The 27,826-nt window shown below is 47.3% G+C and overlaps 1 protein-coding gene across 6 annotated transcripts in view; it reads right to left on the minus strand.

The window, feature by feature from the left end:
* CDON (cell adhesion associated, oncogene regulated) overlaps positions 1-27,826 on the minus strand; it is a 60,483-nt gene that overhangs the window by 2,277 nt on the left and 30,380 nt on the right. For all 6 annotated transcript variants that reach the window (XM_063178322.1, XM_063178326.1, XM_063178325.1 and 3 more), the window contains 11 exons: positions 24,652-24,944; positions 21,176-21,350; positions 18,909-19,040; positions 17,414-17,620; positions 16,473-16,654; positions 14,513-14,618; positions 11,229-11,351; positions 9,564-9,791; positions 8,275-8,549; positions 5,888-5,967; positions 856-1,118 (listed from right to left, as the gene is read on the minus strand). In XM_063178322.1, the coding sequence (XP_063034392.1) occupies positions 856-1,118; positions 5,888-5,967; positions 8,275-8,549; positions 9,564-9,791; positions 11,229-11,351; positions 14,513-14,618; positions 16,473-16,654; positions 17,414-17,620; positions 18,909-19,040; positions 21,176-21,350; positions 24,652-24,944 (2,064 nt within the window). The remainder of the gene's footprint in view (positions 1-855; positions 1,119-5,887; positions 5,968-8,274; positions 8,550-9,563; positions 9,792-11,228; positions 11,352-14,512; positions 14,619-16,472; positions 16,655-17,413; positions 17,621-18,908; positions 19,041-21,175; positions 21,351-24,651; positions 24,945-27,826) is intronic.

Below are 27,826 nucleotides of genomic sequence, written 5' to 3' on the forward strand. Positions count from 1 at the left end.
GGTATGTGGTTGGGTTGGGTTTTTCAGATTTTCTGTCAGTTTAACAGAACCACATGCCCCAAAAACTCTTTAATTCCAGTGGGTGATGCTCTTTTGGCTCAGGCTCATTCCCACCATAGCAGGCACAAGCGCAGGGCACAGGCTCTATCCCAGCACAGCACCTGTATGGAACAGCTCAGAGGAGGTTCCAGCACTGGAATAATAAAACCTGCTCTGAGATGAACACAGCTATGAAATAATGCTGAACCTTTAGGATTCATTAGCACGTGGTCACAATTCACAAAACTGCTGCATTCACCCCAAATCAGCAACAGCTCCAGGCATGTGGTGGAAATGGCTCAGTGAGGAGTTCATGGCACCAAGGCCACACTCCTGGTCTGGCACACCCTGCCAGAGCTGTGTCCACCTGAACCTCCCTTCCCTTCCTGCCAGAGGAAGCTGCCTGATTTCAGCCCACAAGCAGCAATGATTCCAGGGTGGGATGAGGAACAGGTTCTCTTTCCACCAACAGAGACCGGGTCCCTCCCTGTGCCAGCTCCTGCCTCCAGGGTGGCTCTGGGATGCTTGTGCCCTGTGTCAGGGCCACCGGGTGTGCTGTGAGTGCAGCATCCATCAGTCACAGCCTCCTTATGTGTCAATGAGCCCTTTTGAGAGGCATCAATCACAAGGGCAGGACAGGAGCACGCACTGGAGCAGCACTGCTCCCACTTTCCACGATGGAAAGGCGGGACGCTTCACCTTCCTCCAAGCCGGCTCTTACAGGTGTTTAATTACCGGCTTCCCTGAAGTAAATTAAGCTCCCTACAGAACATTCCCAGCCTCCCAGGCAGGGATATCCCCTGAGGGGTGCCTCACCGTCCATGCAATCCACGGAGAGCTGCTGGCCGATGCCCTCCCGACAGCAGGGACGCTGTGCCGGGGGCTGCTCCGCGCTCTCGCCGCCCTCCTCCTCCTCCAGCCCGGCGCTGCACTCGGGGCCGGCCGGGGCCAGGCACATGGCCACCATCACATGGGGGCTCAGGGGCTTCATCTCCACGCCCTCCTGCTGGAAAGGGGCTCCCAGGGGCACCACGGGCAGCGCGCTGCTGCTGAAAGTGCCGTTGGTTTTGGTGAAACACCTGCGGGAGGGACAGAGGGCAACGTTACTCAGAGTGGCTTCTTCTCCCCTTCCTTCTTCCCTCCCCAGCTTTTAAATGTTTTACCATATCAACGATCAGAGCATTTGTCAAATCAGTTTTAAATATATTTGTGAAGCGATTCTGACATTAAGAAAAGGATTTAGTGGTTTTTTTTTCTCCCAGCAGACAGCTGAAAACATTCAAAACACGCTCAGTTCCTTCCCCCATCAACTGAGACCCAATGACCTGACTTGGGAGTCCATTTCTCCATCAAAGCAACTCCACAAAACATGTTTTCACTGCCAAGATAAAGAGCTCAAACTTGAAACCCAAGCAGCACACTTAGGTACCTTGAAAAATAAATACTAAGTGTTATTGGAGTGAATGCAAATTAGAAAAATAGATGCAATATAACAAATTTAACCCCCCTGTTCTGCTGTGTAAGTCAGACTGTGGCCCTGTAATACCTGTGTAAAGCTGTGGAACTGAAGTTAAAGTGCTGAATCAATTGTTACAGCTGAGGTATTTAAGCTTTAAACAAAAAGTAGCAGGACTTTGACACACATAGCATTCTGGTATGAGGGAAAACACCTCAGTGTTTGCAGCCCCATGAACAATGTGGCCTCAGGGAACATTTATATAAACAATTCCTAAGAAAGCCATAACTACCCAAAAAATAAAAGGTTCACTTGTGCAGCTACCACAAATTTTGAGAAACTACACATCAAGATGCTCCTTGTTATGTGGTGCAAGACAGAGATGGATCTGCAGATAAATGCATGGAAATAAGGATGGAAAGTGTTCACAGCCTCCAGTGACACCCCAAAATGCCCCTGTGAAAGCTGAACAAGCTCCAGGTCTTTATGTGCTGGTGCAGATACAACTCTGAGCATCCTTTCTCTTTTTTCTGACCAGATGTAAACCCATCTCTCACCTGCTTTGCTCACAGGGATCAGCGCAGTGCACTTGCTGTCCATCACCCCTGGGGCTGTTTAAGACTGCATTTGGGGATACAAAAACGGATCCCCGGGACCTGCCTGCTCAGCAAGGAGCACTGTGTGCTGCTCCAGACTGATTCTGGCCCAAACCTGAGCAGAGCAGAAGAAAAATTGCTGAAAATGAGGAAAGATGGACTGAGACAGCGGTGCCAGGGCAGCAGGCAGCAGAGCTGACACTGACAGCAGCCCAGCACTGAGCTCAGAAGGGTTTCAAACCAGGACATGTTAAGCTTGGCAGTCTCAGTTAAGTCCTGCCCAAGTCCCACAAACCACTTTTATGCCATTAAAAAAGTCATGGCAATAAGGAAAACCATCACACTGGAGGGACCTGTCCTACAGCCCTGCCTAGAGCCTCAGTTCACACCTGAAACCTGATCAAAACCTGGGATCAATACTGACAGAACTGAAAGGGCAACAAAACACCCAACAACACAAATAAACCTGTCAGAGAAGGAGCTGTCATGAGCTTCCCTCAGGCAGATGCTTCACCTGCAAAGCCAGAACAGGACAAATGGGTTCCCCTCTGGAGCCTGCTCCCCTCCCAAAAGCTGTGAGGATGGAGCAGCACTAAGCTTCAGCCTTCACTCTCCTATTTTGTCCTCCCACTCCTGTAACTGCCTCCAAAATCATTATTCCAAGTACCAAAATACCACAGAAGCCACTGGAGAATCCACATGAAACACATCTGGTCCTCAAACAAATCCATTTATTAGTTTGCCTTTCTCTCCGCAGAGGTTTTGACTGCACTCACTTATTATTTAGGAAAAAAAGCTCAGAGAAACCCATCTAAAATGTTTGGGTTTGCATGTTTTGGGGGTTTCTTCTTAAAGATACAGGGGTCAGTGAAGTTCTCTGTGTTATTGTAAGAGCTTGAAGGATGTTTCAACAGCAGTTCAGCCTTCTAAGCTTCAATAACCACATTTTGATGGAAACTAGCCATGGGGATAACCAGAGCAGAGTGTGGAGGAGGAGTGATGTAAAATCCCTGCTGGGAAAACACATCTTCTGTCAATTCTTAATACTGAAACCCTACTAAACTATAATCTAAAAAAAATAATTTAGATGAAAAAGCTGGAAAAACAAACTGATGTTCCTACATCTGTATTGTGTATTTCAGATTTCTGATCAAAATAGAGTGAATTTGCAAAGGGGAGAGATCTGCAAAAGTGTAAATTCCTCTGCAAATGTCAGGTATCTTGAGAGCTTTAGCACAAAGGCACAAGAGAAGAAAAAAGATCAATTCTCAATCCTGTCAACCACAGGCTTTGTCCACAATAGCAAAGTGGGTCTCCAGTTTTCAGCAGCTTCTCCCTCTGGCAAGGCTCCACGAGAAGTTATGAGGGATAAAGTGCTAATTTAAACAGAAGACCCAGGGATTTCAGCACTGAAATAATAAAACCTGCTCTGAGATGGCTGTTGCTGAAAACAGCTATGAAATAACGCTGAACCTTTAGGATTCATTTGCACGTGGTTACAATTCACAGAACTGCTGCATTCACCCCAAATCAGCAACAGCTCCAGGCATTTGGTGGGAATGGGCTGGTGAGGAATTCGTGGCACCAAGGCCACAGTGTGATCTGGCACAGCCAGACAGAGCTGTGTCCACCTGAACCCCCTCCCCTCCTGCCTGATTCCAGCAGGGATTCCAGGCTGGGATGGGGACAGGGGGACAGTCCTCACCTGTGCACTGGGGCTGAACAAAATGGGGAAAACACTCCAGCCTCAAATTCCCAATTTCCAAAACCTACTGGGCTGGCTGCACTAACCCAACAGGCCTTCCTCCTCCTCCTCTCCTCCTCCTCCTCCCCCTGGGCTCCCTGGTGTAAAGCTGAGGCACGTCCTGGTCCCCTGCTCTCCCCTCTCCCATGTCCTCTGTGCATTCCCCCAGCGGGAACAGAGCGGTCCCTGCCTTGCAGCTCTCGGCCAAACCGAGGGCAATGATCCCCTCCGGGCCAAGGCAGCTCCCAGGGACAGCTTGTTTCTCTGTCAAGCAGTCAAATATAGAAAGGGGCTGTGAAAACTCAAAGTTCAGGCCCTGCTGATGACCCGGCTGGGAGGAGCAGCGCAGTTGCAGAGGATGGAACTCTTTCCCTCGCTTTCTTAGGGGGAAAAAAAAAAGAGCAAATAAAGAATTAAATGTGTTTAACGCTGGAAGCAAGCTCTTAATTACAGTGTAACACATATGGCATGTTCTAAATTACCACGAGGCTGCTGCACAGCCTGCTGGAAATCACAGCACTGGGGTGTGAGGGAATTCACTGGGCTCTCCTGAGACCTGCCAGGGACACTGGGCCAGGCAAGGCATGCCCAGCTCCCCCTGCCAGCATTTCACTGTCATGCCCATATTTATGGAAGGAAGAAGGATTCAATGCTCATTATAAGTGATATTTTAAAAAGCAAAACTATGAAAATGAAGTAAATGCATTTTCTGACTTCAACAACACCTTGATTGTTCAACAGGGGTGGGACTTCATGATGTTTGTGGGCCCAACTCAGAATATTCAATGATTCAATGACTAATTTCAACTCAGCTTAGCCAGATGCACACCTAAAGGCAGCTGAAGATTTTAACAATACTGAAAAATAGAAAAAAAAGCCCAGAACCTACCAGTCAGAGCAGCCCAGCTTGTCTGACTTTCAGTCCTATTTCTAATCATTAAAATAACCAGAGACTGAGTCAGAAGCCTAAGGAGGATAATAATTCCAAATTGAAAACTCAGTAATTTTTATTCGGTTTCTGACTCCCAGCTACAATGCAGAAGACAGATTTTCCCTAATTCTACACAGGAATCCTTTTTCACATGATAAAAAAAAGTATTCCAGTTTGACAATGGCTGGTCATCTCCTGAAGGCCTCAAAAACTTCTAATTCCATGTTTTAAAAAGAATAGCAAAGGAGTGAGTTGGTTAGTGTTCTTCATGGAACATCAGAAAGTGTAAAATATAGAAGACCAATTAAATCCAATTTGACAAGCTCCTTATGGAATGATTTTTGTTATCTCAGAACTGAAGAAAAACACAGGAAATACAGATTTTTTCTAAAATCCAGTGCCCAACCTGCCTCACTCCTCAGAGAGCATCAGAGGAGCATGTTGAGCAAAGTGAGCTCTGGAATTTTAACAACTTGTTATATTCTATCCTACAGAAAATCTTCAACTGCCATCCATGGAGCTCCTTGTGCTAGCCAGGACTCCAGCTCTCATCTTTTGTCAGCCCCAGCTCCACCCCAGCACACAGAGGGAGGGCTGTTCTCTGGGCAGGTCATTTCTCACCTGTGATTGTCATTTCTCACCTGTGACTGTCAATTCTCACCTGTTATTGTCATTTCTCACCTGTGATTGTAATTTCTCACCTGTTATTGTCATTTCTCAGGTGTTATTGTCATTTCTCATCTGAGACTGTAATTTCTCACCTGTGATTGTCATTTCTCACCTGTTACTGTCATTTCTCACCTGTGACTGTCATTTCTCACCTGTTATTGTCATTTCTCAGGTGTTATTGTCATTTCTCATCTGAGACTGTAATTTCTCACCTGTTATTGTCATTTCTCACCTGTTATTGTAATTTCTCACCTGTTACTGTCATTTCTCACCTGTGACTGTCATTTCTCACGTGTTATTGTCATTTCTCACCTGTTATTGTCATTTCTCACCTGTTACTGTCATTTCTCACCTGTGACTCTCATTTCTCACCTGTTATTGTAATTTCTCACCTGTTATTGTCATTTCTCATCTAAGATTGTCATGTCTCACCTGTGACTGTCATTTCTCACCTGTTATTGTTCCGACAATTCCGGCAGCTGATGCACTCCGAGGGGTCAGCCTGTGGCACTGCCGTGTACATCCCTCCACCCTGCAGCAGGAAGGATTAATAATCAATGATTATAAATCAAATCACTGCAGGGACACCCAAGGGCTCTTGGGCTCAGTTTCCCCACTCTGACCACGTTATCAATGCCCTGCTCCGGGCTGTACGTGGCACAGCAACACTGAGCGATTGTCCAAAGGCCAGGGGAGGGCTTTGCCAGTGTGTGTGTCAGGGAAAAGTAAATAACTGCAGCTTAGACAAGTATGTGGTCATTTCCCTGGTCTGTTTTCAGCTTAATATGCTGAGGTTTAATTTAATAAACACGCTGTAAATATATTTATTTTTAACGCTGATGACAGACACGAAAGCGAATTGCTGTTCATTAGCACGCAAGGCTTGTTTAGGGAGACAGGGGATTAAATTTGCAGGGCTGATGTCACACACAAACCCATCCCACTTTCCTGTAATTACTCCGATTAGATCAGTTTACTTCACTACACTGATTTTTGAACCTTTTCGTATTTGCACAGATGGGGTAATTCCTCAGCCAGCAATGACTCCGGGTGAGAGGGATTTTGTGTTGTTGGTTTTGGCTAACGGGGCCATTACAAGCCAGTTGAAATGCCCAGATTAACACATACCTCATTGTTGGGGACCAGGCAGACAGTGATGTGGGAGCCACTCCAAGGGGGCTGCAGAGCCAGGCTCCTGCCCTGGGCTCCAGGAGGGAGCCAGGCTGGGAAGGCTCACCTGGCTTTTGGCAGCTCAAGTGCCAGGCAACTTCTAGCAATCCCTGTTTTTGCAAAAACAGAGCTTACCCTGAAGCTTTTGAGGGATAGGGAGCCCTGAGGAAATGCCTAATTAGCCTTGATTGCCATCCTGGCCAGTTTCTCCCTTCCTCATTTAAGCCAATCATTGAAACAATAAAGAGCAACCCAACAGGATCAGAACATCCTGTTCCTCTGCCTCGCCCACGTGCCAGCCCCAGCCCTTCTCCACGGCAGAGATCCTGTGACTCAAACTTTCCCAACAGGGAGTGGGGAAAGAAAGGCTCAACCCCATCACCTGCTCCCAGCAGGACACAGGTGTTGGGTGGACACCTCATGGCACAGAGGAGCTCCAGGCACCAAGACCTGTGTCATTATACATGTATTTCATTTTTCCCCCCAAGAAAATAAAAATGGAAGGGACAAAACTTAATGCAAACTCCCAGTCTTTCTCCTGGGCAGGCTTTTGAGCACTGCAAATTCTCTCTCCCTGAGGGCTTGGAGATTTTTGGAGAGTTTCACCCACTGGGAGGTTGGACAGGACACGAAAAACCCAGTTTGGGCCTTGGTTGTGCTTGAAAACAACCAAAAGTGGGCACTTCTTGCTCCATGGGTCGGCCAAGGGCAGAATGGGGTAAAGAACTGACTGGTCTGGGCTCAGACTGGAGGGAAGTGAAGTGGCAACTACTGTGCAAGTGCTAATTTGTTGTTCAATAAAATGAAGTGCTTGTGCTCAATTACCAACACAAACAATAGACCCGTTTTTTTTTCTCCAGAAACAGCATGGGTTATTCAGACTTTTGAACTTTTTCTTTCAGTTTTCCTGGGCAATGTTCACAGTTTTGAGTAAGTTTAGTAAGTTTGAATGCAAGCCATCTGTTTCCATAGACAATAATGAAATCATTATTCTGTCTTGGAAACAGGACACGTTTCAGCAAATGAAGTATTTTTCCACAGCATACAAAGGCTGGGTCGCAGACTGAAATTAGTTTTTAATTTTATTTTCAATTTCAAAACAAAAAACGAGCCTGTCTCAACAGTCACAAACAGGGGACTGAAAAAAAAAGAAAAAAAGCAGTTATGGCTGTGCTGCAGCTCAAGATGTATGGGGCACTTCATTCCATGGAACCTCCTGCGCCATTCGTGCTTTGCCATAATTAATAGCATTGCTCAGAGTTACAGATCTGAAACAGGTGGGGGAAAAACGGGTGATCCATAAAGCTGCAGAATAAGCAGCTATAATTAAATGTATTTAACTTGGAGATTGAGAAATACCATATGTACAAGAAAAGTATCTCAGCCCAGCACTGAGGCATTCTCAGAGCTTACATGCTGTTAGGAGGAGGGTAGAGGCAGATTTCCCAGAGTAAGTGGAATTCTTGCTGTCATCTGATATTCTCAAATGAAAACCATGATGTTTGTATCACAAGTATCAGCCCAGTTGCTTCCTCTGGGATAAGGAATTCAGTGGAACTGGCTGTTATCAGTGGATGAGCATTCCCCCACCCAAACTAAGCCTGCTTCCACAGCCCCTGAATGAACCCCACGGTCTGGGCTGAGCCTCCCACCCGGCGTAGGACCTTACGTTCACGAGGTGATGGGGATGCTCATAGTCCACGTGTGTCCTGGACAGGGAGTTGGTGTGCCCTGGGTACAGTCCTGCTCCTCCTGCAGCCATGATGCCGTTGACCCCGTTGGTAACTTTGTGGTGGAGGTGGGGGCAGCCGTTGCTGAGGCCGTTGCTGAGGAAGCTCCCGTGGATGCTGCCGTTGACCCGGCTGGTCCCGGGCAAGGTCGTGTACTCAATCATCTGCCCACTGATATCTGCCCCTTGGTACAGGTAGCCTGGAGGGTCGTATTCTGCAAAAGACATTTCTACTGAAAGCACTTCTACTGAGCAACCCTAAAAAATATAGAAACTTATTTTTTTCTTTCCCCAGCTTTTGTGAGCTAATTCTGCTATCCAACTGCTTAGCATACATATGCATGTAGACATGGAAAACAGCCACATCCTGGAGAGCAGGCCAGAAATGTTGGTCTGGAAGACCTGGCTGATGTCAATCACTACAAGAGCATCCTAAAACCAGGCCTTTTGTATCACCAACAGCCCTTCTGCTGTATCTGCTATAAGCTGCTTCCAGAAGATCTCTCTGGGCTGCAGCTGAAGATACTATCTTTATTATCTCCTACATTTCTCTCTGTAGGAGAGTAAGAGTATTTAAAAATAACCACAGGCCGTGGCAAGAGCAAGGCTGATTTATGCACAAGGAGCAGAAAAGGCCAGGGCAGAGATTCTGCTGGCTCTGGGTTGCTGGTGGGCGCAGAGCACCTTGCAAAGCTCCTGCTCCAGGCTCCTGCTCATTAATGAACAGGTTTTCCTTATTAACACCTCTCTGGAACACTTGGCCATTGCATGCCATCTCATTGTGCAGGGACTAAGAGGTAACAAGGGACTTGTCCTAGAGCTGCAAGTTCTCTTTCTTCCAGATGCACTCAGGAAAGGGAGAGATCCAGGATTTAACTCTCCGCAATTTTAATAAGTGATTACGATTACACACATTCTGCCTATGCAGAGGCTCAAAGTTAAACACAAACTGCAGAAAATTTGCCCAGGCCTTTCCCACACCATTATCTGGGTGAAACTGCATCACAGTCCTCCAGGGACCCAGCAGGGCAGGGAGCATCAGTGCGAAGAAATGGAGACACTGCTCTTAAAAACCCAAGCTGCACCTAAGTCCCACTTGGAAGTACAAGTCTCTACAGAAATGCAAGCTGGCTCCTAACAGGAAACTGCTTCCCACCCATAAAACGCAGCATGGGCATTCCTAATTTTACCCCGGTAATATTTTCCCCGTGAAACCAACCCCCACTCACTCTGCATGGCGTTCTGCTGCCGGTTCTTCCAGAGGCACATGGCGATGAAGACGATGAGGATGAGCACCATGACGCCCAGGACGCAGCCCACGATCAGGTACAGCATGTCCCCACTGCGCACGGGGCCGCCGGCAGCCACGGCCCCGCTGCCCCCAGCCCGCTCAGGGGGGCTGGGGGGCGTGCTCAGGTCTCTCACTGGGTACTCAGACGCTCCTGGTGTGCGTTTCACTGGGTGAGGAGAGACGAGGACAGGAACATCCGCTAAACGCATTTTCTAAATGTGGTTTTTTTTTCATCGTGAAATGAAAATAATTAATTACTGAGTCTGAGTCCCGATGCCTCGCAAAGAAAGCTTCCAAGTCAACGCTAAATCCTGCAAGAATGCCAGCTCCTATTGGGTAATAACTGTTTGCCTTGGAAAATGGTGATTATCCCCTGCTCACCCGCTCCTTGAGGTCACTGGAACTTTAACGAGCCGCTCGAGGTACCCGTGGCTGCAACTGCTCTAACTCTCAACTTGAAAGAGCACAAATCTTTCCACTTCTGAGGTCAGGAGAAACCACAACACTCATTTCTCTCGCCCAGGCTCTGCCAGATGACCTCCCCTTATCTGATGTGAACCCTGCTAACCCCCTTTCCAAACCACACAGCTGAAGATCAACCAAGAGATGAACAGAAAATCACTGAAAATTAGATGCTGGTTTAACCCAGGAACTGCATTTACATTAGTTTCCAGTACACCACAGTTCAGATTGATTTCATTTGACATTAAAACCCTAAAAGAGGTGCCTGGCTTAGGAGTGAAGCTGGTCAGAGAGAGACAAGCACCTCCATGCAGGTATGCTGGATAAGCTGGATCACCCTTACAAGCCTCGGGGAGATAAATTTTAAGGAAGAGGCAGTGTGAATGACAGATTACATCTTGCCCATTTTAAAATTAGAGAAGAATATTATATTCCTTGCAGGAGGGAGACCAACTGTGTGCACAGCCTCGAAGCCCTGCAGCTCCTACTCCTTCCTTCAAAGGTTTCACTACTCACTTCACTGAATTTTGATGCTTCCGCTCCCAGAGGGCTTTTTTCTTTTTTTTTTTCTCAAACATTTTTTTCATAGCACTGCATTTGAAGTTTACTGTCTGCATTTTCCCTTTACAGCCTTACTTGGTTTTAGAGATTAAAGGAGACAGGAATTCTTCGCAAAATAAATGTGACTGCCATATCTGACACTTCCCGAGAACAGTACAAACTTTGTGCCAGAGGCATGCAGGATTAGGGATGGAGGCAGCCAACACAGCCATCAATTGCTGTGGTCTGCACTTATACAACGTGTCACAGAGCCCTGAAGACATAAAACAGATGTACAAATCAATTCTGTCATCTTGAGGCGCATGGTTGTCTCCTAAGGAGAGGCCATCAGCAGAGCAGAGGCAGCAGCGCTATCTCTGAGGGCAGGCAAAGCTGCAGAGCTCTGCTCAGAGCCTCAGGAGTGCAAAGGATCACTTTCCATATGTTCAAAACAATCCCAGCTTCGGAAGACAAAACAATCCTCCGAAACATTCCAGAAAATTATGGTCATCCTCGCAGCTGACTTTTGTGCTGCACAGAAATCCCCCCAGTGGATCCTTCCCGTCCCAAAGGCCAGCCCAGCCCGGCCCCACAGCCTCACCTTTGGTCTCGCAGATCATCACGTTGCTGTACTCGCTCTCCCCTCCCTCGTTGTAGCACTGCATCTTAATGTCATAAGAAGTTTCAGGCTGCAGGTGATTGATCAGGTGCCACTGCTTTGTACCTGTGGAGGGGACAAAAAGTAAATTGCAATTCGTTTACCCATAGGAGCCAGAATTATGGTAGAGTGCATTGCAGGGACCTTTTCTACCAAATGCAAGGGCACTGCAGCTTGTCTTGTTAGCACAAAAATCTTCAGTAGTAGTTTATGGATTTAACTGAAACCATGGTCCACAAGTGGCATCCCTGCTCATGACAGAGGGCTGGAACTAGATAATCCTGAAGGTCCCTTTCAACCCAAATCATTCCATGACTCTCTAAGACGTGTGTTATCTTGTGAAATTGATTATTAGAAGGACCTTTTGATGAATTAATGTGAGGGTTTTTCAGTATTTTCTTTCAAAGAAAGTCATTCTCTACAAAAGCCATAACTCACTAAACTCAAAACCCAGACATCCAAATGTCCACACATGTGCATTTAAGTTCAACAGCAGCCCTGTGCACCCTAAACATGGAACTGTCAGAGGGATGGGTTCAGGGTGGATTATGCTGATTCTTTACAGTACACTGGGCAAATAACAAGCAAAACTGGCAGACAGAGCTTGGGACAAGGAAGAACTTGGCTGTGAACAGACTTTCTAGAGGTGCAAGGTACCACTGCAGCCATGGGTGTAACATGGAAAAGACACATCTGAGTTGCTCGGTTTGGTTGAAACCCCAAATAATTGAGGGTGCATTTTATGAACCATCCTGGGAACGCAGCAAGGCTGTCCTGGTGCCACTGCCCCTGCAGAGCCCAAGCCCCAGCCCCAGCCAAGCAATCTTCTCTAATAGGATGGTTTTGTCATCTCTGGCCCCCGGCCAGCTTTTCATTTAGACACCCTCCTGAAGCACTGAGCACTTCAGGATAAATCACTCCCAGTTTTTACTTTCACGGGCTTGTGACAAATTTTACTAAACAGCGACCTTTTTTTTTTTTTTTTTTTTGGAGGGGGAGTTTAATTAACTGTTTGAGTGCTCTTAATCCCTCTTGGAAAATACCACCTTGAACTGTTTCCACTGTTTCTAAGGAACTGTCTACCACCTACTGATTTAAGCATTAATAAAAGGGCTCGGGCGTGCTCGGCTGTCACCGTGATGCTGCTCAAGCTCCTCCGGGACCCCAGCCCAGGTCCGGGACCCCCAGCAGGGCCCCTCTGCACCAGGGGCTGCCCAGCACGGTCCGTGTCCACATCCCCGTGGACACACTGAGGCTGGAGCTGCCTTTGCCTAAATCGCACGTTTTTTCCCAAGATTTCAGCCTCGCTTTTCCCGGCGCCCCCACCCCCAAGCATTCCTTTCGGTAATTACTACACCAGGTTTTAGGTTTCCGCTTCAAACCATTAGTGGAACTGGAATCAGTACAGGCACTTTAACTGTCCTCTTCGTGCACCATTAGCAGGGGAAAACATTTAAACAACTGACATCAGACTGCATTTACATTTAAAATTCAATCTCCAGGATCCTCGAAACAGAGAAATTCAGACCCGAAACAGAGAAATTCAGACCAGAAACAGAGAAATGCAGACCAGAAACAGAGAAATTCAGACCATCGATGCAGGACAGGGGTGATTTTTTTTTTGCTTTTGCCTACAGCGGCTGAGAGATACCGAGGAGCCATCAGAGCTTTTCTGCTTGTTTTTTCCTTCAAATAAAATCTGATTTTGCCTGCAGCGGCATTTATAAGGGAAAAAAAAAAGGTTTCTGCAGAGTTTTGAATGTCTCGAAAGACAAGACTTAACAGGAAGCGGTGAGGAAAGCCTGCGGCAAGCACTTAGCTAGCACAGGCATCACAACACTTTTTCCACAACTCATGCAGTCATTTCAAGATAAAATTCCCTGTCATAAAGCAGATTAATTCAAAGGTAACAGAGCGGGAGAAAAAGCAAGTGATTTATGGCAAAAATACCTTAAGTCACATGTTCCTCTACATATTTCACATCAAGTGCTTCCAATCACAACTTAATTGAAAATAGTTCTCTCTCTTTTTTTTTTTTTTTCCTCCTGAAAAGCTAATTTAGGGGAGCACAGTAAAGAGAAGCTGAAGTTTAAATCTTTCCACCGAGTGATTTCTGTTGCAGGCTCTGGCAGAGCGGAGCAGCTGCTAATGGTTTCAGACTGCCACAAAGAGTTCAATACACACACGCTCGGAAAAAAAAACCCGAAACAAGCTAATTTCACAGCACAGTGGAGCCCACTTAAACAACTAACTGCTCAGTGTATAAGATTTATAAACACACAAGTTCTGTCTAGCAAAGGCTAAAATACATTTGCAGATGAAGGTGAAGCCTGCATAAGGTTCTTTAAAGCCTCTGAGCTCAAACTCTGGACCTTTAATAGCTTTATAGTGTGCAAAAGCTTATGTCATGCATCAAAGTACTATGTGCAGTATTGTCTGGCAGGGGAAAATTTTCAAAATAAAGGTCCATTCCTCTTGTAACTGAATAAATGAGGGGGAAAAAAATAATTAACGTCATTGGGCCAGAATGAGATCACTGCATTTGCTCAGGCCGAGCAATAAGGACATTAAATAAAATATTTTTAAAAGGGTTTTCCACTTCTGGACTAATATAGACATTATCTAATAACTTCTTCCAGGAAAATGATGATCTAATATGCACAGGGGAAAAAAATAACTTGATTAAAAGGCAAAATGAAGCACAAACATAGCTGCATTTGCAGAGTGCTACAGCACTTGAGGCTAAAAGCAACTTCCTTATAGCAGGAGAAGTGATTAGGCGAGGTAAGAGGAGAGAAGGGCAATTACACACAAGATACTACCAGCTTAGAAAGTCCACGCTGGGGTAAATAATTTTGAAAGCCAGCTAGTTGTTAGTACAGTCTGTAACCCAGATGTTTTTATCCTGGGTTAAACCTCATTTACACTGCTTTCTCTCTATACAACTTGAAGCTACACCAGTTAAAACAGACCTTCATTAAGGCTTTGCAGCTGTGTAACAAGCCAAACTTAAACCCAGCATTTAGCCCTCAAGCTTCCACGTCAAAGAGGCTTCAGAAGGAAGAAACCAGCTCACGTGTGGGCAAACCCCGACGTTAGGGAGCTGAGATAGCTCCTCCTGTGAGATATATTATAAAGACTGCTTGGGAAAAGCAGTTTAGATTTCATATAAACACAGCCAACATGGCTACAGGGTGTCCCTCCCCTTCTCCAGGCAGGCACCGTACCGTCCACGATGTCGCGCTTGTAGTCGCTGTCGTTGTCACTGTCCGTGGGCCGGTAATAGATGTAAAATCCCTGGATGGGCGTGTTGTTGTTGCTCGATGTGATGTACTGCAAAAGAATTTTAAGACTGCATGAGAGGAGAAAAGTTTTAACTGAGTCCTGCTGTGCTGTCGCCACCGAGTAGCTCACGCTCTGCAAATAGGAGTATTTTTAATAAGGTTGTGTAAGTAAAAGTGACTGAGCTCCCCTGAGTAGACAGAGAGTAGGATGGGTACAAGAGACTGAGTTTGGGCCAACTCTTTCCTCCCATATCCCTTCCCAAACCCTCAGTTAGAGTTTGATCATACACAGCCTGAAAATCTGCATGATTAATGGAAATGGAAAAGTTAAAACCATAAAACTCTTCAGAAAGAGTTAAGGTCACTCTAAAAATCAGCTCAAGAATCTTTAAGTTATGCAGCCTCCTGAGGAACCAGAGGTTATTTTAAGTTTATTATCCTTAACATCTCTTAAGGCTGAGCTAGCAGAGCAAACTAACACTGGGAACTCTACACATTAAATCCTCCAAAGTATACCAGGGGGTTAGATTTCAAAACAAGAGCAAAGAATTTCTGTGGGTTTCAATAAGGACTTTAAAGTACTTGTTTACAATAGACGAGGTAACAGGGGAAAGGAAAATGTTTCTCTAACATGAAACCTCCACTGGATGTGAGGGAAGACGGCGAGTTTGAAACACTCTCCCAGCCACCCCAGCCTGGATTGACAAAAGCAGCAGGAATTGCAGGAAACGGAGCCAACTCACTCACAACTCATGGCATGAAGAGGGCTTGGGACAGAGTTAAGCCCACTGGTGCCTCTGAGATGTCTGTGCCAGAGCAGGTGGACTGGGGCGGCTGCAGCCTCTCACTGGAGCTGCCAGTTGGGCACATCTGGCGTAACCCGAGGAGGGGTGTGAGGGTCCCTGGGGAGCTGGAAGGGGAGTGGGGTAGAGGGAAGCTGGGAGATGGTGCAAAAGGCAACAGACAACTGACAGGGCTGCCTCTGAGCGGGAAAAAGTGTCTGGAAATTTGGCCAAAGGGCTCGAGAGGCACAAGTCCCATTAAGTGCCCCAGTTCTACCATACAGACATGAAGTGCCTCAGCCCCATCCTAGGAACACGATCATCTCCAGGTCTTGTGCGGAGGAAAACCACTCCACAAACAACATTAATCCTTGACTTTGAAGTACAAACTGTGATAAGTGTTGGGGAAGATGAAACAGGAAAGCCTTATAAATATGTTTGGCAAAAGATTTTGAGAATATAGAAACTATAAGTGAGATTGAAATGAAAACAAGCTTTGAGATACCTCAGTTACTGAACAACTGGAAAACAATGGTGTGGCCAGCTGAAGGTAATATCATTTTGATGAAACAACACCCTCTGCTTGCAGACAGCTCCAAGGGTCAGAGCAGACCCTACAGCTTGGCAGAAGGGGCCCAAGAGGAGTTTTTAAGGTTTAAAATGTAACACAGGATGGTGATGTAATGATTCTTATAGGCTGTATGTAAATGCTGTAGGATTTGTATCTTGTATGAGATTGGTTGGTGAGAATTAGAATATTCAACACAGAAGAAGATTTATGGTATTGTAATGGGAACCTCCCTCTCTTGTACCCTTCGTACATAAGAGCGTACCCTTCTTTGCTCTTACGCTCTTGCTCTCTTACCCTTTTACTCTCTCACCCTCTCTCCCCCTCTCTTCTCTCAGCCCTGCTCTGAGCTGTGGCTGGCAGCTCCCAGCAGGGCCCTGCACCCAGGCCCTTTGCCATAAACCCCAAATCCCAAAAGGCCCCTGCAGCACCCAGGCCCTCTTCAATAAACCCCAAGTTCCACGACCTGGCTTCAGAGATCTCCGTCTCCGTCCGTCCCCACCGTGCTACCCCCTCTCATTCCTACAGCGAGGAGAGGCAGAGCTGCACGCACCGTCCACTTGAGCATGATCTGGGTGTCGCTGATGGCCTCGGTGTAGGCGATGTGCGGGCCGGCGATGGGCCGGCTGGAGAAGCGCCCGCTGAAGCCGGCCACCTGGTACGGGCGCGACGCCGCGCTGCGCGGGCTCTCCCCGTACGTGTTCACCGCGATCACGCGGAACCGGTACATTTCTCCTTTTAAGGGAAAGAGGGGAAAGAAAGAAGCCCTTGTAGCAAAACAAGTGCTGGAAAGAGGATTCAAGGGGAGACTAAACAGATTAGGAAGTACTTTTTGCACGGTATGTAGTTAGAAAAGGAGAGGAGCCCTTGCCACAGGCTGGTGTGGAGATATAAACAGCTTCTGGAAGTCACTCAAGTAATGTCCAAAGGCTATTGGAGATACCTCCATCAGCCCAGGAAATCCCTAAACTGGTGGGCACTGAGAAGATGCTTTAAAGAATCCCTATCACCATCCACTCCCTCTTCTCTTGTGTTTTTTGCCTGAGTTTTCAGGGCTATTGGAGATACCTCCATCAGGCCAGAAAATCCCTAAACTGAGGGCACTGAGAAGATGCTTCAAAGGATCCCTATCACTATCCACTCCCTCTTCTCTTGTGTTTTTTTGCCTGAGTTTTTCAGGGCTAGACACTGGAAGAAGTCAGGACAGACATTTTTCCATTATTGCATTTTTCTCCACGTTCTGAGTGTTCACTAGAAGGACAATTAAGTTAAAAATAGCAGTGATACACAACCCTCCTCTCCATATGAACAAGTATTAAATTATGGTGGGGTTTTTTTCCACTTGGAAAGCCAGAAATCAACTTGAATTCATGTAATGAGCTCCTAGGCCATACACAAAACCCAAACCTAATCGAGCAGAAACGGGGTAATCCAAGCAGAAGTTAAAACGAGAAAACCCGAAGAGCCGCAGTAATGAAAGATCATTTCTGCTACCTGGCTCCAAGTTCCTAACTTCCACAGACAGCTTGGAGGGAGAGATGTTGCCAGCTGCGACGAGCCAGTCGCTGTTGCGCCCCAGACGTTTGTACTCCACCTTGAAGGCAGTGATGGGGGAGCCCCCGTTGGCACGGGGGATCCACGTGACGTAGACGGACGATTCCGAGGCCGTGGATATCGTGGGTCGGTCAGGAGCTTCTGGAACTGAACGGGGAAATTCGGGTACAAGAGGGTCAGAGTCAGCTGAAACTCAGTTTTCACTAATAACATTAAGCTCGTTTGCTGATGATTGTGTTGGATTTCACATATTAACATGGAGAATCTCAAATCCTCCTGAAATCACCACTGCTGAAGAGGATGGATGATAAGCAGACAATTCAAGAGGAATTTATTATCTTACCAATATAATATTAAAAAATTATATGGTACTGCACTACTCCCAACCATTTCTACATGAAAACAGACACACACACTAAGTGAACAAGAAAAACATGGTGGTTCTTATTTTCAAGTCCCCAAAATCCCGCCAGACCCAATGGGACTTCAACCCATCTGCATTAAGGAGTGCTGGAGAAACGAGAAGGAAGAGAGAACAAAGCATGCAGCAGGATGTACTTACGGAACTCACTGTGGTTACAGGCAGCAGTGGGACAGAGAGAAAGGAAAGAGGGGTGTTAGTAAATCTGGTTTTAAGAGCTGTGAGGCTTTACTAAACCAGCCTGGATCCATGAACATGGAGCTGGTGCTGAGGAGTGGAGCAAGGAGCAGCAGGCTGGCAGCTCTGGGGCATGAAGCAGCTGAGCATTTGCAGCCAGGCACCAGTAAGGCCCTTGTGTGGCTCCTCTGACATTCAGTGCTGCCACAAGCTCAGCTCCTTGCCAGTGTTATTAAACCTCTCCACTCACCTTTGGCTTTACCCCAAATTTTAGATACCTTTGAGATCTCAGCCCCTGAGTAAATCTGCCTGAACCAGGCCAAGGAGTTCAAAGGCTGGGAGAACAGGGGATGAGAAAAAGGACTATAAACGTGCTCTTTTCACTGGAAACCAGGCCAAACATCACATCTACTGGGAAGTGCTTATATCTCCTCCCCATCAGAAATAAGCCTGTCCCTGGGAAGCCACAGGAAAACATTCAGAACAGATATCACACACTCTGAGAACTTAAAGCTCTGACACAGCCATTTCCCACTTCCTCTTCCTTTGGCTCTTTCTCAGTGGAAGGAAAGAGAAAACCAGAGTATTTAGCAAAAAGATACCACAGGTTTAAAAATGAGCAGTGAGAACGTGTCTTGTAAGCAAAAATTCTCGTTTTTTTTGAGAGCCACACATGCAGGCAGCAGCATCCTAGGAAATATCCTATGTAACAGAATAAACAGGAAACAGAGAAGGCAATACAAGCACCTGGAGCAGTAATAAACACAGGTTAACTCAGACACAGCTCCTTGCAACACAACTTTTAGTGCCCAAATCACAAACCATCCACACTCCTACCTCCACTGTGGCGAGACAGGTCTGGAAGGATGACACCAAAGTTATTATTTGTGCCTTCATGAACAATGGGATGCTTGGGGATTCCTGCAGGTGGAGATGGAGCCTGTGTGTTCTTCGAGGATGATGTTCTTTCTAAGAAGATTTGACAGACAGTACATCAGTGTAGGGCCTGCATAAGGAAATGCTCTTTGTCAATGCTTACTTGCTACCGTGCTGCCCTGGCTTCAAACCCCAGGCTGGACAGTCAGGAGAGCAATCAGAGAGAGATTTCCCACCCAGGCTGTGGGTGGGTGACTGTCCATCTGCAGTACTGACATCCACTTACTGGTGATGCTGCCAGCTCCTGCCTGTGCTGCCAAGCCCATTCATCACAACATCACCAGATGGAGAAAATTACTCACTGAAATCCATGTCTAGAGGATGAATAAAAATGCTGTGGAAGCAGCTGGAGCCAGTACACCAGGCTGAGAGGGCTTTTGGCCTGTGGCAGGATAGTGAGGAGCAGGGTAGGGTGGCAGTACTGACTGCCCTGACTTTGCCAGGGATTTATCACAGGACAGTGAAGAGGAAGCACCATCTGGGTTTAATATGATGGGCTGTGACAAGTGGCTTTGCTGGTGTGAAGCTTTCTGAGCCCCCCAGTAAGCTGGGAGGGTTTGCAGGAGGAGGAATGTGAGTATGAACACCAGGATGTCTTTTACAGAAAAGAATGGGTGGAACGGGATTCTGCCACAGTTTGGTGCAATGCCCCGGGGGCTGTTTGAACCTGACACGTGGAGGAAGGTGGGGTGGAGGAATGTGCACCTGTGATGATAAAGGGAGGAGGTGTAGCACAAAAAAAATCAGGTAAGTGTGGGGTGTTCTGCAGAGAATCCTCCTCAGACTCATCCTCTGAGGGTCTGTGCAGGGGAGGGGATGGCTGAGAGGAGGCTGGGGATGGATGACTGTGGCCTCTCAAAATGGTGTTTGACCTCATTAGCACACAGTCCATGAAGGGGGAGCAGGAGGACTCCTGTGTTAGAGGTTTCTTTGTGTAAGTAGGAGCCATAGAATCCTCTCTAGCTTGCTGACAGATGCAGGTGAAGAAGGAGGCTCCCTTTGGAGCAGGTGAGGGACCAGTCAGCCACACTGAACGTTTCTGTGTGTCTGGCCAAGGGTGGTGCAGGCTGGGGCTGTGTCTGCTGGGCTGTGCAGGGTGAGTAGGCCAGCCAGGATTGGAGTTGTTGGGCAGGTTCCTGGGAGAGACCCAAAGTTTCATCAGGTAGAGATGTTCTGGGGGGTGGGTAGATCACAATTAGGGAGTTGTAGACTTTTTTTAGCAGGGGAGAGATTTTCAGAGGTTGAGGGCCATCAGTTTTGTATCTGTTCATTGATAGAATGATGAGAAGGATGGTTGGGCAAAGGATCTAAGTATGTTTCACAAATTTCATGAAGACATGAAATTCTTTTAAAAATTTTAAGCTATCCTGTCCACCATAGAATTCCAGAATGGTTTGAGTCAGAAGGAACCTTTAAGCTCCCCTTGGTCAACACCCCCTCCCCTGGGCAGGGACACCTTCCACTATCCCAGGGTGCTCCAAGCCCCATCCAGCCTGGCTTTGGACACTTCCAGGGAGGGGGCAGCCACAGCTGCTCTGTGCCAGGGCCTCACCACCCTCCCAGGGAAGGATTTATTCCAAGTATCCCATCTAACCCTACCCTCTGTCACTTAAAAGCCATTCTTGGACAGTAGTACAAAAAATATCTACTTGTTTGTGTGCTAAAGAGCACAGGCAGCAGCGTCCAAGCTTGGAAGAAAAAAACGCTCTGATTAGGAATGTTGTGCTTGTTGCTGTCTGCACACAACTATCAGAACAGCTGGCTTGTGGTCAGCAGAGACTGTCACTGAGGTGTCTGCAAAGCAAACCAGGAACAGCTTTGTTGACACATGAAAATTCAGTGGTGCAGAGTTTCTTCTGTGATTAAAAATCTCAACAACGACAGACTACTCCTGACTTTGCTCCTTAAAGCAAGAGAAACCTCACAGCACAAATCTTAACAATCACCCCAAAAATAATATTATCGAGCTTTTAATAACCTCTACTTACCAACAGCCTCACACTCAAGGAAGTTTGCCCTCCAGCAATTTCAGCTATTAGAGGCTGTTCTTTAGCAAATAAATTGCAGAATATTTCACATGTGGCTTAGCAGATGCCATTAAAGGACTGATGTCATTAAACAAATGTCTCTGGAAGGCCAGGACACAGGGCACATTGTGCTGCACCTACCCTTGCTGGTGCGGAACGTCAGCATGGCCGGCTGGCCCTCGCCCGCGGCGCTCCTGGCCACCATCAGCACCTCGTACAGGCTGGAGGGCTCCAGCTCGGTGAGGCGCAGCTCGTGCTCGCTGCCGGGCACCCGCACCGTGTGCCAGCCGCCCGCCGCGCTCACACCGTCCTCCAGCTGCACGCGAGGGAACAAGGGAAACTGTCAGCACGGTGAGTACAGAACTGGGCACTGCTCACACCCCACATGGCACCCCAAAGCACCTCTGCTCCTCACCAAAACTGCTTTCCTGCATTCACCTATGGTTTGTCTCCAGCTGCACACAGGGGAACAAGGGAAACTGTCAGCATGGTGTGCACAGAACTGGGCACTGCTCACACCCCACATGGCACCCCAAAGCACCTCTGCTCCTCACCAAAACTGCTTTGCTGCATTCACCTATGGTTTGTCTCCAGCTGCACACAGGGGAACAAGGGAAACTGTCAGCACGGTGAGTACAGAACTGGGCACCGCTCACACCCTGAATCACACCCCAAAGCACCTCTGCTCCTCACCAAAACTGCTTTCCTGCATTCACCTATGGTTTGTCTCCAGCTGCACACAGGAGAAACTGTCACAGCATGCTTGGAACTGGACACTGCTCGCACCCCGAATCACACCCCAAAGCACCTCTGCCCCTCACCAAAACTGCTTTCCTGCATTTACCTACACTTTGTCTCCAGCTGCTCACTAGGGAGAAACTGTCACAGCATGGCGTGCTCAGAATTGGGCACTGCTCACACCCTGCATCATGCTCCAAAGCACCTCTGCTCCTCACCAAAACTGCTTTCCTGCATTTACCTATGGTTTGTCTCCAGCTGCACACAGGAGAAACTGTCAGCATGGCACGCTCAGAACTGGGCACTGCTCACACCCCAAACTGCACCCCAAAGCACCTCTGCCCCTTGTCAAAACTGCTGTCCTACATTCACCTATGGTTTGTCTCCAAGTGCTCCTACTACAAATCAGCAGCTTTGCACCCATTTTCTCCTCTTGGAATAAGCACCATAACACTCCTTGGATAAACTTATTTCCCCTCTCCACGCACATACACAGAGTTGGTTTTTGACTGTTTTTTTTTCATTTTCACTTGTGGGTAAAACTACTTTCCAAGCCTTCAGTCAGCCTTCAGTTGATTGCTACTAAAGGGCTGGACCCAATACCCCCTGTACTTGCCCAGCTTCCCCTAAACTTCAGCATTTAAAAATATTTACTGGCTAAAATGGGCAACAAAACGTATGTCTTCTTTAAGGGTGGCAAAAAAGTCAGCAGGGATATCAAAGATTTGGGTTTACCAATGCATGTTTCTTTTTTTTTTAAAGCAGAAACACTTTTTAACTTAGCAGTGAAAAATCAGCTCCGTTAAAGAAAAGAAAGACTTTCTGGGTAGTCTCTTAATGCTTGACCTTTGCAGGAAAACATTACCCCAAATCCCAAAGGAAAAGACAAAGATTCCATCAAAAATAAACTACTAAACAATATAAGACTTTAATAAAACATTGGAGGCAGATCTAAACGCCGTGGATTATCAAAGGTTATGCCAGAGGTCTTTGTTCAACTATTTTCTTCTACAGCAGCCACTCCAGGGCTTTTATTCCCCCAATTTTTTTTCCTCTATTAAAAGAGGGAAATCAATAAAATAATTTAATGACATAAAGAGAGCACCACCCTAAAAACAGGATAAATTCAGTGCCGAGAAATGCATGAGTGAGCACATTTAATGTGGAAAGGATTGGTGTGAGAGAAGGGAGAGCGTCAAAAAGGTCAAAAAAGCATTCAGAGCTTCCAGGGCTTATGTGAACCAACCGCCTTTGATGAGAAATTATCACCAACAAACTCTGGCACTTGGTTTTCAGGAACCAACAGGTCAAAACTCTAAGCATTCCCTCCAGGCTAAGACAAGATCAGGATGTAGAGGATTAAAAAGCTTATGAAAAATAAATCCAACAGCTTTGCCATGCAGAAAACTGGTTTGCTTGGAAGAACAGACACAGGCATTGCTTGGTTCTGATTTTAGAATCACAGAACCTCCTGAGTTCAAAGTGGCCCACAAGGATCACAGAGTCCAACTCCTGGCTCTGCACAAGAGACTCCAGGAATCCCACCATGTGATATTAAGGAAAAGAGCTTGGTGCTGTCACACCATTTTTAATGCCACAGTAGGTACTGCCCTGCAAATTTCAGTTCACTTTCATATTTGATAACTTCAGTTTAATTAAGTCCTTTTGGGACCCAGAGCAGCAAACTCAGTGATGCACTAAGGTAAAACTCAGCTTCCCTTCTGCTCTCACACACAGATTCAAGCTGGCTCACATTTAAATGCATTTTTAACCACACTGATTCTGCACACAACACGTCCTGGAGCCCCATTCTCCATAACGACACTGTAAAGAACAGAAAAGCTTGGATAAATCTCACTTTTAAAACTAGACAGAGCAGTGTATTGGTGACAATGTCAGCCATCCCTCATACAAGCTGTGTGAGCACAGGAATACTGTGCTTCAGCTGTGTGTGTGACATTGTGCTTCAGACACTGTGTTCTGCCTGGCCTGAGCCCATGTCCTGGTTCACAGCAATGTGGAGACAGATAAGCATACCAAACTTCTCCCTTGGAGAGACGTCCCTTGAGTGGGCTGTGACAAGATCATCTCAACCCTCCTGCACTGAGGAACCCTCCTCGGTCATGGCAAGTTCCCAGCACACTTTGGATCCCATGTAGATTCTTTATAACTCATTGGTTTTTCCCCTTTTGTACCACCCCACTTTTCCCCATAAAATCCCCGGCTTCTGCCCTGTTCAGGAGGGAGCTGTCACCCCTGGCTTCCTTCACAGGGTTGCTGGAATAAAGGAACTCTGTGGAACTGCTACACGGAGCTCCTGTCTCTTTATCCCTGTATTGGCCTGGGGACACCTTGCAAGGCAGAGCTGAAATCTCTGCAAAGAGCTGAAATGACTGCTGAGAGCTGAAATCACTGCTAAGAGGTGAAATCACTGCTAAGAGCTGAAATCACTGCTAAGAGGTGAAATCAGCGCTAAGAGCTGAAATCCCTGCTAAGAGGTGAAATCAGCGCTAAGAGGTGAAATCAGTGCTAAGAGGTGAAATCAGAGCTAAGAGGTGAAATCCCTGCTAAGAGGTGAAATCAGCGCGAAGAGGTGAAATCACTCAGAGCTGAAATCCCGGCTAAGAGGTGCAATCCCTGCTAAGAGGTGAAATCCCTGCTAAGAGCTGAGCTGCCTGCCCCTTGCTGAAGGTTACCCAGTGGCTGAAGGACTGCCTGAGACCCCTAGAAGCTGTCTCCTGCAGGAGCTCTCTCTGGGAAGGTTGCAGTGTCCAGGTTGAGCCATCAGCCACCACAACCCACCAGCCCCGCTGTTCCTTATGAAACCCACAGCACTGCGGTGCATCCTGCACGGGGCTGGGCAGGGCTGGGCACGGTACCTTGCGGTATTTGACAAAGTAGGCGTTGATGGGCAGGCCCCCAGCGCGGCCTGGCCGCCACACCAGGCTGTAGGAGTCGGGCTTGGGCGTCTGTGGGGGGCTCAGGATGATGGGAGCCTCGGGCGGCGCCGCGGCGCTCGACGCCTTCTCCATCGCGGCCGCGTCCACAGGAGATTTCGTCGGAGGCGAGCTTGAAAATGCCATTTCTGCACCAAAATCGCCGCCGCTCTCGTCGCTCTGGGCAAGCTCCAGAGGAGCTGTTTCTCCTGCTCTCGTGCCAGCTGCTGAAGGAACTGCAAAGGGAGGGTCTGGTTACATCCCCACCATGACGTACGTTCGCCCCGCGCCGAGGGGACGCTAAATCATTTCAGAGTGACATTTCCAAACAAGCCCTGCTGCAAAACGCCAGGTCCAGAGGTGCCCACACAGGTCTGAGCCTAGTGCCAAGCTGCGGCCTGGGTGTTTTTTCAGGGCACAGCAGTGGGGTTCGGTTTGTTTTGTTTGGTTTGGTGTTTTTTTTCACAGTAGCAAAGAGAGAAAACCTGAAACTCAACGTCTACAGGCACAGTTTGACCGTATCTCCCCTAAATTAAGTCATGGCAATGCATGCTAAAAGAAATAAATAAGTATATAGCTAAATTTGTGAGACAAACCGAGTAATTTGTATGTCGTTGTACAAGGAACTTTTCATGGCCTGCACTGGCATGCACACAAGAGGACATTCTCCTACCCCAGCTTCTGAGGTTTTAGCTGTAATTTAGAGAAGCTTTGAAAGCTGTACAACTCAACTACTTCATTTGAAAATTTATGCTGAGAATAAACTCAGTTTACAGGAAGATCTATATGCAATTTAATACCAACGCTTTTCAAGAAATCCTTCGCCAGCCTCCTCCGTCCTATTTACTTTTGCTGGTATGAAAAAGAAATCTATATAGTATCAGTACTCTAAAAGAGGCCACAAGACAAAAAAAAAGCCCTGTTTGGCTGATGCAGGGATCGTCAGAATTCCAGGCAGGAAAATGGTGGCAGGTTGGACATGTGAGATTATCCAGGACAAGAAAACATCAGTACTTAAAGCAAGAAGGTTTGGGAAGCAGCACAGCTCCTCAAGGCTGCACACGGCAGCAGTGGGACAGCCAGATGTTCGGAGCCCTGTCTGTCCTTTCAGATTTGTGTAGGTTTATGTTACGTGCCGGGGTCTGGAAGGGGAAGGGAATGAAGGGAACTTGGTTTACAAAACAAACAAATTCCTTGGTAATGTAAAGCCTAGGCAGTGTTAGCCTGGCTGACTCAGATTCCTTCAAACCTCCATTAAAATACCAGCAGCAAGTGTGGCTGCTATTTTTGGCCACTTTTTAAAAAGCTGGGAAGGAAAGTTCTCTTTTCAAATTGAAGACATGCTCTCGGCAAGCATTCCTTGTTTGTTTCTTCTCATTTATTTAGCAATGCCACAAAATTCAGAGACAGGAAGAAGGCAACAACGTGGGGAGGATGTCCCCAAAGCCCAGATGGTCCTAAAATGCCAGACACTCCCAGAACAATCCCCGAGTGAAAGGGTATCTCCGCTGTCAGTGGAGCAGCGGGAAGGGCGTGATATTGGAAACAAATGGGAGGAGGTGGAAGGCCCTCAGCGCTGTGGTGGACCCTGAGGATGTGGGTGGGCATGGTTTGGTGCCTGCTGGCACTGGGGAATGGACTCTTGGAGTGGAGGATGAGTTGTGGTTTCAGCTGGTGACAGCAGACCCACAGCCAGCACTGCGTTTATTGCTGCAGGAGGGGAGTCGTCAACAACTGCTGGGTTTGTTGTATTTTTGCTTTGGAAAACAAGCCCCGGGTAACAATTCCCATTGAGTAATTCACATCAAAGCTCTTTCTGCAAACTTTCTGGTATAATTACTACCCATATAACCCAGCACATCAGCCTTCTCTCTGCTGCTGTGTCATTATGCAACTTTTTTTGGCTGTTGCTCTCAGTGCCATCCCTTCCTCTTTAGCCATGGAGATTTTTCTTCCTCAGCTTCCCAATCCCACTGGAAACACCAGCAGCACTGAGCTGAGTCAGGCCAAAGGCTGCATGCACCCAAAATCCTGATCCTACCAGCAAGTGGAGAAGGACTGAATGACCCAAATTTGGGCATTAAAAGAACTGTATTCATAGAATCTTAGAATGATTTGGATTGGAAGGGACCTTAAAGGCCTTTGAGGTCCCCTGCCATGGCCAGGGACACCTTCCACTATCTCAAGCTGCTCCAAGCCCTGTCCAACCTGGCCTTGGACACTCCCAGGGATGGGGCAGCCACAGCTGCTCTGTGGCCTCACCACCCTCACAGGGAGGAATTTCTTCCCGATATCCCATCTAACCCTGCCCTCTGGCAGTGTGAAGCCATTCCCCCTCCTTCTGTCACTGCAGGCCCTTGTACAAAAACCCTCTCCAGCTCTCTTAGGCATGGGAAGGGGGTCTAGAATCTCCCCAGATCCTTCTCTTGGGATGAACCATCCCAACTCTCTCAGCCTGGCTCCAACTCACACATTCCATAATACCCAATAGTGGACTGCCCACTCTTGTTTCTCCCCTTCAGCCTCATTTTGAAGGGGAAGAGCTCTCACTTTTCCAGCCTCTCCTCCTGCAGAAACCTTTCCCCATCTCCTGTGTTTCACAGCACCTTTGCTTGTTCTCCTGCTCCCTCCTGACCAGGGCACAGCCAGCAGCTCTGGGTTTTATCTCTGCTGTGCAAACAGGTCACATTCCCAGGCACTTCCTCCCTGCTCCTTTCACAGCCAGAGGATCCTCCCTCTTTCCAAGCTCTCCAAACACCCCAGCACAGGCTGGGGAAGCCCTCTGAAAACCTGAACACAGCACATCACTGAGGTCACTCACACCTGGCACGTGTTTCAAATCACATTAGGACTTCTCAGAGCTTCTCTAAGGTTTCTGTAGGAGCAATTCAGCCTGTTTATCCCTGAAACACCCACCTGTGTATACTAAATGCTCCTTCTGTTTTTCACTCCCTCTCCTGCTACTCAAACTGCCTGCAGTGTATTTTTCTCCTTCATTTCCATTAGATGAAGTTATTTTGGAGATTTAACCTTGTGTTCAGTAGCTCTGGGAAGCTCCTGCAACTGTCTAAAAAAGACCCAAAAAAAGGGAGGGCCGTGGGTACAGGATCCTGAGGCA

This window comes from Melospiza melodia, chromosome 29, assembly GCF_035770615.1.
Source record: "Melospiza melodia melodia isolate bMelMel2 chromosome 29, bMelMel2.pri, whole genome shotgun sequence".
Taxonomy (NCBI): Eukaryota; Metazoa; Chordata; class Aves; order Passeriformes; family Passerellidae; genus Melospiza; species Melospiza melodia.